This window comes from Coptis chinensis, chromosome 7 (assembly GCF_015680905.1).
Source record: "Coptis chinensis isolate HL-2020 chromosome 7, ASM1568090v1, whole genome shotgun sequence".
NCBI lineage: Eukaryota > Viridiplantae > Streptophyta > Magnoliopsida > Ranunculales > Ranunculaceae > Coptis > Coptis chinensis.
In genome coordinates, this window is record NC_141462.1 from 5,835,593 (window position 1) to 5,851,297 (window position 15,705).

Here is a 15,705-nt window from a genome sequence, read left to right on the forward strand (position 1 = left end):
GAGGATGAGTGTGAGGGATCTGAGACTGATGATGACTATGAGGTTGAAGAGGAATCTGACACTGAATCTGAGGCTGCTAGCCTTGATCATATTAGTGATGCTGAAGAGGAGATCATCAAGATTAGAGCAGAGAAGATTGAAAGAAGGAATGCCAAAAAAAATGCAAAACAAAATGAGCAACCAAGTGGTTTAGTTGATGATGTTACTGAAATGCCTACTAAAATGGGCATGATGATGTTACTGAAAATGAGCATGGTGGTGTTGATGTATTTGGTGGGATTGGTTATGAAGCAATGGGTGGGGATGGCAATGAACCTGAACTTGTTGATTCTGATGAGTATGACAGTCTTTCGACTGATGAGGATGGTGAGAGAATTAGGAAGAAGTCAATGTTTCCTATTTTTAATCCTAGGTGTGATACAATGACTCTTGAACCTGTTAAGGGCATGAGATTTGCAAATTGTGAACAATTGAGAGATTTCTTGAAAGATTATGCAGTAGCCAGACTTGTTCCTTTGAGTTTTTCTAAGAGTGCAGAAAAATATTTGCTTGTAGAGTGTAGAAATTGTACTTGGAGATTGTGGGCAACTTATATGCAAAAAGAGAAATCTTTTCAAATCAAGAGTTTGTGTAATCAGCACACATGCCAAAGAGATTTCAAGATAAAGATTGCAGATGCAAGGTGGCTGTGTAAGAAGTACATGTCAAAGATTGTTGCAAACCCATGTTGGAAACTGAAAGAGTTTAAGCAAGATGTGAATGACACATACAAAATTGTAGTATCTAAAGTGAAGTGTTATAGGGCCTAGAAGTTAGCTATGGCTGAGGTAGAGAGTTCTTTGAGAGATCACTATGGTAAGTTAAGGGATTATGGAGAGGAGATTTTGTTATCGAACCCAGGAAGCTCTGTTAAGATTGCAGTTGAGAGGCCTGACCATACCAAAATGGCTTTTTTTATGAGGTTTTATGTATGCTTTGAGGCTTTGAAGAGTGGTTGGAAAGATGGTTGTAGAAAAGTTATAGGTCTTGATGGGACTTTCTTGAAAAGCTTTTGTAAAGGGGAGTTGTTAACTGCTGTAGGGAGAGATGGGAACAACCAGATGTTTCCTATTGCTTGGGCAGTGGTTGAGGGTGAGAACAAAAATAGTTGGTTGTGGTTTCTAGAAAAGTTGAATGATGACTTGGATTTGGGACTTGGGATTGGTTTGACTCTAATTACTGATCAACAGAAGGGACTATTGCCAGCCATTGCAGAAACTTTCCCTATGGCTGAGCACAGATGTTGTGCTAGGCATATATATGCCAACTTTAGGAAATCTTATCCAGGAGCACAACTGAAATCTCTTTTCTGGCAAGTAAGTAAAGCTAGTTATCCTCATGAATTTAAAAAAGTTATGAATGAGATGAATGCAATTAACTCCGATGCTCATGATCATATTATGAAACAAAATTCTGTGTTATGGTCTAGAGCTTTTTATGGGTTCTCTTCTTCATGTGACTCAGTTGAGAATAACTTATCTGAAGCTTTTAATTCAAGATTAGTGGAAGCAAGACAGAAACCAATTATTCACATGCTTGAATTGATTAGAATTGAACATGTGACAAGGACGTAGCTAAGGAGAGAGATCATGGAAAAATGGACCGATACCTTATGTCCTGTGATTAGGATGAAACTTGAAGAGAATAAGTTATCAAGAAGGCATTGGAGTTGCTTGCACACTGGGCAAAAACTGTTTGAAGTTAGAAATAGTAAAGGAGAGGGTTATGTGGTGGATGTAGAAAGGAGGACATGCAGTTGTAGAATGTGGGAATTGTCAGGTATTCCTTGCCCACATGCTATAAATGGCATTTATTTTTTTAATGAAAACCCAGATGACTATGTCGCACATTGGTACAAGAAGCAGACCAACATCAGGATTTATAACCATTGCATGCAACCTTTGAACGAAGAGATCTTTTGGCCACACTCTACAGCTGAAAAGTGTCTACCACCTAGGGAGAGAAGAATGCCAGGAAGGCCAAAGAAATGTAGAAGAAAGGAAATGCATGAAGGACCAAGAGGACATTTAGTGAGAAATCAAATAACCAGAGATAATAGAGTCATCACCTGCACACATTGTCAAATTTCTGGACACAACATAAGGACATGTCCAAATATAAATGAACCAGCAGTTGAAAAACTTGTAAGTTAACATGTACATTTTTTTTTAATCTATTTATTACAATCATTTCCAATTTTAAGAATGTTAGGTTGATTGTCATGTAGGTGACAAGGTCTGGAAAACCTAAGGGCAGTTAATTACAATCTTTTTTTGTGTCTATGTTTTTGTTGATTGTCATGTAGGTGACAAGGTCTGGAAAACCTAAGGGGAGGCCTAGGAAAAACCCACTACCACCTCCAAGGAATTCCAATGCAGTACCAAGAGGCAAGGGAAGGGGTAGGGGTAGAGCACCTCATGTACCAGTTGGAATTGGAGTGTACCAAGGACCCTAACAGTGGGGAGCACTATATTAATGTGAGTATTCTTGAATTCTTGAATTAACAGTGGAGACCCTAACATGTTTTATAATTTTTTTATTACGAATTTTTTTTATGTCATTAGCCTCCAGGACAAGGTGGACCAATCAAATTTAATGAAGCTGCTGAAGAATCCTTCATAAGATCAAATCTGACATCTCAAGCTCAACCTACAGTTGTAAGTGAAGCTCAACCTACAACTAGAAGAACAAAAGCTCAACCTAGAGCTAGAAGAACTAAAGCTCGAGCTACAGTTGTAAGTGAAGCTCAACCTTCAGGTGAACCTGAAGTGGAAAATCCATCTCAAGCATCAAACCAAGTTGGTAGTCAAGTTACATCTGCAAGTCAAGTTGGACGTCCATCTACACCCTGTAGAATGACTGTAGCTAATGCTAGAAGGTTGCTAGATCTTTTAATGGATGATTTCTCACCAGAAAAGGCACCACCAGTGAGAATTGAAGAAGTGACACAGACAAGTAAGCAACCTGCAGGGACAAGTGAGCAAGCAGCAAGACTAAAAACAAAAATGACCAAAACAGTGGGGTCGAAAAGAGCACTCTAAACAATGTGGTCATTTTGGCTGTGTAATGGGGACAATTTCTTTTTGGTTTGTCTTTTGTCTTTTGGTTGTCTTTTGGTTTGGATTTGTAATTGACTGAGACATGTTGTAATTGTCCTTTGGTTTTGTCCTTTTGGTTTGGTATGGTATCTATGATGCAAGTTGCAGAACCAATTTCTTTTGGTATGTTACAAGTTGCAAGTTGCAGAACCAATTTGTCAACCCTCTCTCGTTGCATAACCAATTTCTCTTGGTGTCTTTTGTCTTGGTCTTTCTGTATGTTACAAGTTGCAGAACCAATTTCTCAACACTCTTGCCGAACCTGTGTCTGTGTTTTTGACAGAGCCAAAGTATACTTGTTTGAGTTTTCCTCATCTGGGAAGTAAGCAAAGGACTGATGGTGAAACCTTCTTGATTTCCCTCACCTCCACCTTGAGGAGATCATACCGAGTGGGTTCGGTGGTTCTTCTTATGATACGAGTTTGCAACATATCTGCCGACAAATGCGAAAAATCTAAAGAGGTTGACCATTTTCTCTAGCATGATGTGCAATGATGTTCAACCTACAATTTTGTCTAGCTTAATCACGAAAGAGATTAAAAATTTGCAGCAAAAGCCAAGGAAGGCAAGGACACCGAAAAAGATGCCCGGAGTAGCTTGGAATCCTTTGTACTGAAGTTATTGGTTGCTTAAGTTATGTATGTGTATTTATATCAAAGCGGGCTCATGGTTTGCTTTTGAATTGTTTAAATGCTAGTGTGTATGTCTTCTTTTTTCTTTATGTTCTGCGGTACTAGAATGTTTTTCAAGTTAACATTTTGGTAGTCTAACATTTTCAATCGAAAACTTGTATTATCGATGCGAGTTGATAATGGATTTATCTTTGTGATAGTCGATCTATCTACAAAAATCCGACCAAATGCTTCAAGAAACAAATGAAAAGAATCCAAGAATATGCAATCGATAATGCACCAAGATTTTGAAGTCAATTTAACATGTAATCTAGCTAGTTAGTCTCTACTTTAAACTAAGTACAATATTAGTACGTTCACATGAAGCAAAATGTAGCACCGCACACCAAGGAAAAGAACTTCAAATGTAATTCAAATCCAGAAGAATCATGCAACACGGACTACATCAACTTCCATTAAAAAAATTAAACATTTCAAAAGAAAATACAATCTGAGAATATTCAACAGTCAATTGTACTTCAATGAAGAAACCAAACCCATATATGTCCTTTTCATCAACTCTTACACCAAAACAACTCTTAAATTGCAACAAAAAACAGAATACATCAACTTGAAAATAAAGACAACAACAAACACTAAATAACAACACCAAAATAAATAAACTGCATTCACTTGAACAAAATGATCAACCAAAGAAGGAGAACCGATAGAATGGCCAATAATTTCATTAACCTACAGATCCTTTTGTACTTCTTCTTCCATTCTTCTGTTTTTTTCTTCTCTTCTCCCAGCGTCCTCAACAACTCTAACTCCCTTCTTTCAAGACGAAACACATCAAGATTTAATTGGTTGTTGATATTCTGCAATGTCGTATTATGACGCTGCAACTCAACCAACCTTGAAGAAGTTGAATCAGCACTTCTAGAAGAAGATTGATCAACCCATATAAAATATTCACAAAAGGGTTCATTGCCATAATTGCGACAACCCCAGAACTTTCTTTTTGGGTTTCTTTCAGTGCGTGAAATCTTAACAACAGCTGGGTATCCACATTCATAGATGTGTCTTGAGTTAACCGAACTGGAAGACATAACTTAAGAATTAGTGGTTAGTCAATTATTTGAGGCTCAACATCAAATTATAATGGGAAGAATGGCGGGAAATAAGAATTGGAGGGAAGAATGGGAGGGAAGAATTGAGGGGCAACTTAGTTGCGTACTCTTGTAAACAATTGAGAAAACGTGGTGTGTGCAAGTCACGTGGGCTTTTTTAAACGGCCAAATCGTATTCCGTTTAGGCCTACTTAACAGATGGTATCAATTGTAAAAAATTGAAAGTATCTTGTATTTTTAGGCAAGAAAAATAATACATTGTATTTAATGTAAAAAGCTGCAAAGTACGTTGTATTTTTAGGTCATTATGTCGCCCCGAAACTCATATTCACAGGATTCATATATTGGGTTTGGCGGTAAAGAAACTCAAGAATATTTGAACACAAAGCGAGCAGTGAAATACAGGTGGTGTGATAATGAAAGAGGTAAAAGTGAAATTACATGCGGTCAAGATAATAATGGAGGAAGGACCAGAGAGGCACGAGTTTGAACAAGTTTGGACCAGACGAGTAGAGGTAGTGGAGCACAAAAGCTTAAAATGCAAATGGAAGAAGCCAGCAGTAGGAAATTTCATTTTAAACACAGATGGGAGTGTAGATAGCTAGGAATTGGCCGTTTAATTTGCGAATTATTCACGTATTATAAGGATTCCCGTATAAAGCGAACAAGACGACGAATATTTGAAAGATGCGGTTTAATATACAAATTTCTTGGGCTAGGCTTATTATTGCCGATTTATAAAGTCCGAATTATTGAAATTAAAAAAAAAAAACAGTGCTTTTATTGTAAAAGTTGGAAACTGGAAATGGAAACACTCGTACTTTAATACTTGGAAAAACTCAACCGACTAAAAAAGTAAAGATTAAAGAACCCCTAAAAATGTTTAGACTTAAGTATAAGAAAAACATGTGTTTAGTTCTTGAATGCTTTAAGCCATAGCTAGAAAACAGATTCCACCATTTTTTAGTTTTTGAAGCCATAGCCTTGAAGATCAAAACTCAAAAGCAATCTTGTTTATCAGGAATGGATGTGTTGGTTGTACGTTTTTAATTTTGTTTGTGTTAGTAATAGTAAGTAGAACAAAAAATTTGACATTTGTATTATTTTTTCATGAATAAAATTGTAAAAATAAAAATAAAAACGTTATATACTTATATATCAAAGTTTTAAATGTAAAATATATAGTCGAATTTTAAAAGAATGCATTCGTATTATACCCGTTTAAAACATGTATATCGTATTTTTGCCGTTAGCATTTTATTAGACCAAATATTTAAAAGTATTATTGTTAAACATTTCGAATCTTAGGCGAATAATTTCCATATCGAACTTTTGCCGTCCACGAATTTACTAGCTATGGAGTGTACAAGGACTGAGAGGGCAATGAGGAGCAGTTATAAGAGATGAAGATGGGGTAGTGATGGCAGCAGCTCATAGGGTGTGGGACCATCATAATATAGTGCTGGTTGAATTACAACGCTTGGATCAAGGCATTAGGTTAGTATTGGGCTAGAATATTGGAAGAATAGAAGCCCAGACAGACTCAGAAAATGTGGTGGCATTCATAAAAAACAAGTACCCATGGAGAGCTAGGAAGCATATCAAGAGCATACAAGATATGATAGAAGGAATTACTTTTTTCTCGATAGAACATATATATAGGGAAACAAACATGCTAGCAGATGCAATAGCTGCAAATTGTTCAAATATAAGTTATAATGAAATTGTAATTAGTTCATTAGCAGAAGATGTAATCAAAATAGCACATGATGATGCTATAGGGAGAAAGTATAAGAGGAAGTGATTGTAAACACAAACTTTTTATGATTAGTAATAGGGGTAGGGGTCCCCGTTAACAACATCACTTGCCAATCAAAAAAATAAAAATAAAAATAAAGTTTCTCAGATTATAAAATCAATTAGTGAAGCAACATACTAAAACAACATATTTCAAAAATTGATATATACATTGATAACTTCCAATTTACAATGTTTTCAAGATTTTGATTGCCAACAACTAGGCTTTCAAAGTATACAAGGAAGAATAAGAACATAATGAAAAAACAATTTGAAATTTGAGATTTCTATCTTCATCACATTTGCGCATTTTGTTCTTTTATGTGAATCACATAGCCTTTCATGACGGTAAACAACTTTGAGAGTTTTCTAGAGATGGAACAATTAAGCAGCCAACCCAAGTAGAGGTAAACAACACGGCAAGAGCATTATCAGTCCGACGCCACTCCACACAAAGAAGTGAGTTCACAAGAGTTGACTTCGGTTCGTCCGAATGAAACTAGAAGTTCTTGTACAAGACTACGTACTTATGGCCAGATCAATAAATAATATAATACTCATGCACATAAGGAATACGTAAATAAAGTAGTTAAGTTATAGTAGAAAACCTTGCCTTCGGTATGCCAAGATCCAATTTTTCCTGGTAAAGCTAGCCCAACATGAGTGGAACCTACAGGTATATCGTAGTTGTTGATGCACCTATACATAAGATAACCATACTCTTATAGGTTTCTTTTCTAAGTTAAGTACCACATGCAACAACTATGAAGTTTGTACCCAAATTCTCATATCACAACCACGTGCAAATAAGCTTCTTAATAGATATGCATAGTCTAAACTCAAATCCATTTACCAATCAGGTCACCACATAAATAAATGGTCTAAACTATCAACCTAACTACATTTGTGCAAGCCGTATAATACCCACTCTTACTAAATATAGTACAACCATTGCACCTCATAAAAGAAGCTAAGTTGTGTCTTGCTATAGTTGGCTTGACCAATGAAAACTATGGTACCATAAACAGTAGAGTTGAACCTAGTGAAAAACTAACAATAGAGTTGAACAAACAAGACATCCCTAGCATAATTGGAAGGGTCTAGACATAGTCAAGGAGGTGCTAGTTCAGTGCATCATCAAGCAAAGAGGACTAAATATGTACGAAGGCAAGTTTCGTGTACTGAATTATCTAACAAAAAAAGGAATAACCAAGTGTTCATTACAATATCAAATGTTCGAGTGCATTCTTTTATAGAATAAGAGTGTATTCTAGCTCATAACGAAAACCGGTGTAATCATGAACAAAGTTTCTATTCCATAGTAATGCTTGCAGTACTCACCTTTTTTGCTGAAAGTGAACAGGAGCCTAAGCGTAGTGTACGTGTGGGTAGACTATCAATGCAAGACTGAGAAACCCCCAAGCAATTGCAAATAAAACACAATAACAATTGTCTAGCAAATTACCAATAAGATCATATTGTGTGGAGAATGTGAAGGTTGGAACAGGTGCATCAAATTAAAGTGACCCATTTAAAGCTAAAAAACAAATAAGTATATATCCTCGAACAGAAAAGCATAGAAATCAACAAGAAGTTTAAATATAGACTTCTACCCAAAAAAAAAAAAAGCTTGAATATAGACACTAAAATTACAAAACTAAATCAGATAATCAAAGAAAAAAGAGAATCTCGCCAGATTTCGAGCCTTAAATTTGTTATATCTGCACATGCACACATGCACATAAGTGAACTACCTACGATGGTGTATTCACCAAACCAGCCAAACAAATAGCTTCAGGTGTAGCTTCTCTTTCTAGCTGCATAAGCATTAAGCTAATCGATTAAAGTGCATCTTAAATGTGCATCATCTTGCAAATACTCAAAGCAACCCATGCAAGAGAGTAAGAGAGTTCATGAGAATAGTAACAAAAGAACCAAGACACATACATACTAGTAATCTATACAGACAAATGTTATCAAAAGAACCCCACTCTAACAGCACAATTGCTAGAAAACAATAATGAATATAAGTTCCACTAATCAAGTAGAGCCATATGCTACGAGATCTTTAGCATGAATAAACATCAACGACATGTAAAGATTGTTTACTATTAGTTTTCCACCGTCAAATAGCTAAAACTAACTAGTGGTTTTATTTCTAACTGAAGCTAGAAACCTGAAATTCCACAAAGTAAACAATAATTCTTTTTTCTACATTTTTCAAGATACAAGGGGAGTAAAGGAATGCAATCATAACATTTGGAATTGGTGCAAAAGACATTATAAAGGAATAAAAGACACTTAAAGCATCTCCCATTAATATAAACAAACACCATTCTTAAAACAAATGAATTAGCTTGGTAATATATAACAGCCACATATATCTTAATCAACACTTAAGAATACAAAATTCGCATATGAAAACTTCCCAATATCCAAAAGACTATCAAACAGTCGAGCACCTCCTAGCATGAAAAAGCACCTCCTAGCATTATCTACCTTATATACACATTTATCTAGTTCAAATCCTATGTGGAAAGCCACCTACTTAACGAGAATTTATGTATTTCCAGTTAAACTTATACATAGTAAAACTAAAACCCATGTCAAGCTTATTTACGCAATAAAATGTATACATGAACAAGGCATTACATAAAGTATGCATCGAAAATATTTATATGGAAGGTGCATTCGACCATACCTGAGAAGAACTAGAACCATGGGAGAACAATGCGTTTGAACCTTGCTAGATTTCATCATTGCTACATTCTTTTGCATTTCTCCATAAAGCAACTTCAAATCCTGGGACCTCCCCCACAAGAGCTGATGTCATCTCCTTCTGCATTTTAAGTTGATTTGTTGCTAGAGCTGAAGCCTCAAGTTCTCTTCTACTAACTCCATTACCCAGGCCATGAAAGCGAGTGTTGGTATAACGACCCAATAATTGTGCAACAAAATCATGATCCATATCCAACATAGTGCTTGAGGGATCACTGGCAGCAATTTCCTTTATACATACCTGTATAACAAATAAGAACATGTACATATAAAATCTCATGCAGTGCCCTTAATTGGAGTTGGTATGCATGTTAGGTCCTTATGAAGTGCATTGGATTGATAGGGCCTTGTGTACCAATGGTGCTAAAAATGATGATAGTATAAAACTTATTGCAGGTCAAGCGATTCACTTAATAGTAAATGCATGTGCAAATAACATCTTTAGATGCTCATAGCCTAGATCTAAAATAAAACCAAATAGCAACACCGAAGGCATAAATGGTAAAAATGCAACCGGAAGGTAAAAGTGCAACAGTTGAATGATATTACCATCTCAAAAGCAATTCTAAATTTGAACCTTTTCTACCGGATCTCTATCGTGCTTTTGCAGCAACATGCTTTCAGATTCAATGGCAATAATTAGAAACGAAAGCATGCAGATGAAAAGATTAAATACCATACATAATATGCTCATATTCAGTAGCAATAATTAGAAACGAGCATGCATTAAAGAAACGACCATGCATAAAACATGCTCTCGATTTAGAGGGATGTGTCACAATCTAGCTAAAACCACATAACCAATTTTAACATTTCAATTTTCAATAACTCATGTGACATTCATAAACATTTAGCATGTAACCTATGTGGGGATCATCAGTGTTCTTGGCTGCGACAATGGAGCTTGAAAACCATAGGAATATGGAAGTGGAAACCCGACTCCCAAACCAATTTTTGGAAAAAAGAAGAATAAATATAGGCTTTTTATCTTATTGAACTTTACTAAGGAACTCTTTTGTACTCTGTGGATAAACATCTGGAAACAAAGTGGCCCATATGTTAGCTTGCTATGGAAAATCCTCCCCTTTAATAACCCGCCATTGTGGCTTCGGGACATTACGGCGAAGGATGAGAAACAATGTAAATTTTCCTATCTAATTAATATATATATATATATATGATAATTAACAAAAAAAAAATATAACCCCATTAAAAAAAATCAAATGGAATGCAAGCAATGAAATGTACCACTAAATTAACAAATGGAAGGGAAACATAAGAAGAAGAAATAAAGTATCATTTCTCCTTTATTTTCAGCAAAGGAAAACATATGTGATCAAATGAGATTCCTTACAATTTTCTAACATCACTTCTATGACCCTTTTTGGAGGAGGTAATGTGGCAAGTGGAGCCAGAAAAAGCCACAAAAGAAGCACTTGGTTGTGAACCTAAAAAAACATAGCTAACGTAAAATTTGTTAAATTTTGAGAAATAGGAACATACACTTCGACAATCAGTTCTACATTATTAAACTAGTATCAAATAGTAACAAACAAACACGTAACATTCTAGAAACAATAAAACCATGAATCTCTATGGAGAAGTAACATGTCGTTCCTACAAATTAAATTATCCTCGCATCTAAGGATTGACTGCGAAAACCACTAGTCCACTGGACACCATATATATTGTCGAAATAATTATACAATGAGCCCATTATTGAGTCGAAAAGATGAATTAGAAAACTACAAGTATGATTTAAATACATTTAAATGGGGCCAGTTATAACAAAGAACTTCAAGCAATGATATGAGGATATTCTTGTGGCTAGCAGACATGTGAAATAAGATGTGCCAACGTTACAAGGCATGAGAGGCACATCTATGGGTCACACTCACAGACACGAGGCATGCCTACGTATAATAAAATTTGACATTCAAAATGGTTACATGTATAAAATTTGACATTCAAAATGGTTACATGTATAAAATTTGACATTCAAAATGGTTACATGTATATTCTTGACTAAACACGTGTCTAATAAGACATACACGCCAAAATATGCTAAAAGCATGCATGAGAAGTGCAAGGGCATGCAAATGATGCAATACATTAAAATGTTTGGCTCAGAGGAGTCTAAAGAGCAAATGCACTTATGTTTTTGGTTTTTTAGTCGACGGTGTAAGAATATAGTATATGCCGGAAACTAAAATAACTTCAAATTAAATTAAAAAAAATTTAACAATTACAGAATCCAAATATTAACTACTTAACTAACAACTCGGAAACAAAATCTATGAAAAACAGCAAACAAGTATTAACACAACAAGAATACAATCCAATGATCTATATAAAAAAAAATCTCAAATCTAACCGGGGTTGACATATAAGAAAATGGAAAATGCCTTGAAATGCGTGCATGACATAAGTTATGTGAGAAAAATGATTTTAAATTCATAGATAGTGTCAACCCGAATCAAAATATGACTAAACGACATAAACAACAAGAATAGAAAGTTGAGCGAACAAGAATGGAAAGACCAACACTCCACCCCCAAACAAATTTTGAAAACATGGTTTAGAAAATTTGTTTAAACATGTGGGTCTTTTAAAGTCAGATTCCCGAGATTTGCTAGATTGGTTTAGAAAATTTGTTTAAACACGTGGGTCTTTTAAAGTCAGATTCCCGAGACTTGCTAGATTACAATTGTATATGGTTTGAACTTTTTCTATTTTTTAAGAATAAGTTTAAATATAAAGGAAAACAATAAAGCAATAAAGACATAATTCACACCATAGAGAAACATGACTCAAAAACTGAGAAAACATGCAAGAGTGGAAAATATGAATTATAGTAAATGTGGACTTAGGATCCAGTACTTATAGCCACACACTCCAAAGGGAGGGCCCGGTTACCTGAATGGTGAACTTACCAAAATATAAGAGTGGAATGGAGTACACCGAAGAATAAAATGAGTCGTTTATAGGCAGATACTTGAGACTTTAACAAATAAATAAATATATATATATATACATACCCTGCAGTTTACCATATATCAACAACCGAAATAGTATGGATTTTGCCATAAATAATTATCACAGAAAACACATCCAAACACAATCAAGCACCATGATTTCCCATGACATGGCATAACAGAATGAGAGTGAATACTGATAATTCTATAATCTAACCTAGCATGCAAAGTCTTCTTGTTTTTCCAACGAAAGGGTGGGCAAGTGAATGATTGTGAGAAAATGGATGGTTGTGGAAGAAATGGTGGATATGGATGAATTGTAGAAGTAAGAAATGGAAGAAATGAGAGAGTGGGTTTATCACAAAATTCATTGGTGGAGTGGGTTGGTATAATCACATAACTAAAAATGAAAGTATCAGGTGGCTATGTAGGTAGTAATTTCATACTAGGAGTATTTAGAAATTCATGAAGCATAGGAGAAACAAGAGGGTCAAGTGCAAAGTCAAGGGCCCTTTGAAAAGGTGGAGGGCGGGGAATCAAGGTGGGTGGTGCGCTAGATAGTTCTTGAGAGAGTGGATCATCACAGGCTCTAAAAAACTCGTCGAATTCTTGATCTAGCTTGGTCGTATCCACATGATTATGGTATACCTCTGCATCTTTGAGAAAGTCATCAATCTCGTCAAATGAGTCAAAATTGTGATTTTCGTCCTCGTCCATAAGATGGGTATCAACTAGTGTAGGGACGAATATGGCGGAGTCGGAGCTTCCGAAGGAAAGAAATTTGGGCATCTGATTATCAGGAAACGTGTTATCGAAATAATCCTGAGCTAAGCTCTCGATCATGCTAACCTCTCCATCGATAGTCGTATCTAGGAACTGTTGCATCGTTTTAAAAACATTTACCACAACAAAAAGATGGCCAAAGGACAAAGACATCGAACCATCGCGGCAGTTTATGAGCGCGTTGGTAGTAGCGACTTCTGTGTCGAGGATAACTAAATCGCCTGGGTAATTAAAATTTTTAACTTTAACCAACACGTTTTCAACCACACCCTTAGGATACTTAATAGAATGATCAGCTAATTACAACGTCATTTTAGTTGGTTGCATATCTTGTAGACAGATTTGTTTATAGAGATAATAAGGGAGTAAGTTAACACTCGCCCCCAGGTCTAATAAAGCAGTTGTCGTGTGAGTATCCCCTAAGGTGCATTGTACGGTAGGACGACCAGGGTCCTTGTACTTAATGATTCTATTATGTTCGGATAAAGTTGGAAACTGTTCAGTTAAAAAGGCGTATTTAGGAATATTTGTTTTACGCCTACCAGTGCACAACTCATTTAGAAACTTAGCATGTTGTGGTAACTTTTTAATAGCTTCAAGAAAAGGTAGGTTTATTGTTTGATTTTTAAAAACTTCCCTAATCTCATCAAAATTTGTATCCTTGTTTAACATGGCTAATCTCTGGGAAAACGGTGGTTTCTCTCTATATCTAGCATATGGATCAACAGGATGTTTAACCTTGGCCTTTTGTTTCTTAGGTTGTGGTTTAATTGGTACCTCTACAGGGGTAGGATCTTCAGTTTCTATTTCGATATCTAATAAGTTTTCATTTGGTATGACTACAGGTAGTGTAACAATGGGCATAGTTACGGCGTTATCAACCACTTTGCCAGAATGGAGAGTAGTGATGGCATTTAACTCACCTATGTTTCTCTTTTCATTACTAGTATTACCGGTTACTTCAAAGGTTGTGTTTGGCATTTTAGGATTAGGTATAGCTTAACCTGGAAACACACTTTTTGGTTGTACTTTCTCTTGGGTTAACTGCTGTAAGGAATGTTGGATGGATTGTAAAATCTATTGTTGGGTTTGCATGAAGGCGTCAAAATGATCTGGTTGTGGATGTGTAGTTGTTATAGGTGGTGTGATAGGAACTATCTCACGTTGATTAATAACGGGTGGGTTGTGATAGTTGTTATTAACCGAAACGATACCTCTATTAGCATTATAATTATTATTGTTATAATATTATAATTACCTTGTCCATGTCCTTGTTGTGGTGGAGCTTGGTTGTAATTGTTTGCTTGCCTAACATTTTGATTATTAAACCCTGGAGGTGTAACTTGATGATTATTTCTCTAACCGAAGTTGGGATGTTGTCTCCAAGGTGCGTTAGGTTTGCTATTAATGGAACAAGCATTATCCGGTTGAGCGGATGATTGTTAATAGACTAGAGGACAATAGGAGTCGGGATGTTTTAGGATGTAACAGAAATTACATGGAATAGAGTTGACATTCATGACAGGGTAGGCTTTTGTTGAACAAAAATAGCTTCTACCTTTTTAGTGAAAGATTCGATTAAAGTTTTAAGCTTGGGATCAGATTTAATTTCAAACATACTGGCAGCCTTAACTATTGAAGAAGAACTAGCGGAGCGGGGGATATCATTACTACCCCCGCCCCCCAGTTATTATTACGCTTAGATTGATCTTCTAAAAACCTATAAGCCTCTGAGGCTCCTTTACTAAGGAAACTACCCCCATTCATTATATCAAGAACCTCCTTATGGTGGTGTAAAAGCCCTTTGAAAAAGGCACGAACTAGCGTGTCTTTCGCAAGGTTATGATGTGGACACTCAATGAGAAGATCAATGAAACAATTCCAGGCCTTTGAAAAGGATTCATGAGGGTTATGGCGGAAAAAAATGAATTTTATATATCATTTCATCTGTCTTCAATGGTGGGTAAAACTGTTCCATAAACAATTGAACAAGTTTGGCTCATGAGTCCACAGAATTAGGAGCTTGGGCAGTTAACCAAGACGCCGTCTTATCGGCTAGGGTGAAAGGAAACACCCTCAGTTTAATTTGTTCCGTGCCTACAGTAGGATGATGGAATGTGGTAAGAACTTGTTCTATCCTATGCATATGCTGATAAGGCTTCTCATGATCTAACCCATGAAAAACTGGTAACAAATTAAAAATATTCGGGAATTCGAAAATCCCCCTCTGGGTCTGCAAGAACGATGCAAGACTTAGGGCTATCGATCAAGGCTTTGTAAAAGTAAGAGAGATGAGTCTCTCTTTCTTCAGCCATTGATGCATGTGTAGTGTGTGGTATTCTAGATAGGCGTTTGCGTTGACGTTTACGATAGATCACGTTAGTCGGTTTTTTCTTACCTAACCTTAATCTTATGCAATGCTAAGTCTAATATTAAATAAACACGACAATAGTCAAAACAACCCTGATATGTTAGAATAAATCCTCTAACA

The 15,705-nt window shown here is 35.9% G+C and overlaps 1 protein-coding gene across 1 annotated transcript; it reads left to right on the forward strand.

Annotated features, from left to right (window-relative positions):
• The first annotated feature begins 818 nt into the window (after positions 1-818).
• On the forward strand, positions 819-1,613 carry LOC147485528 (uncharacterized). Its single transcript, XM_086573541.1, has one exon. It carries the CDS (start codon positions 819-821, stop codon positions 1,611-1,613), a length of 795 nt encoding a protein of 264 aa, XP_086429667.1.
• The last annotated feature ends 14,092 nt before the right edge of the window (positions 1,614-15,705 follow it).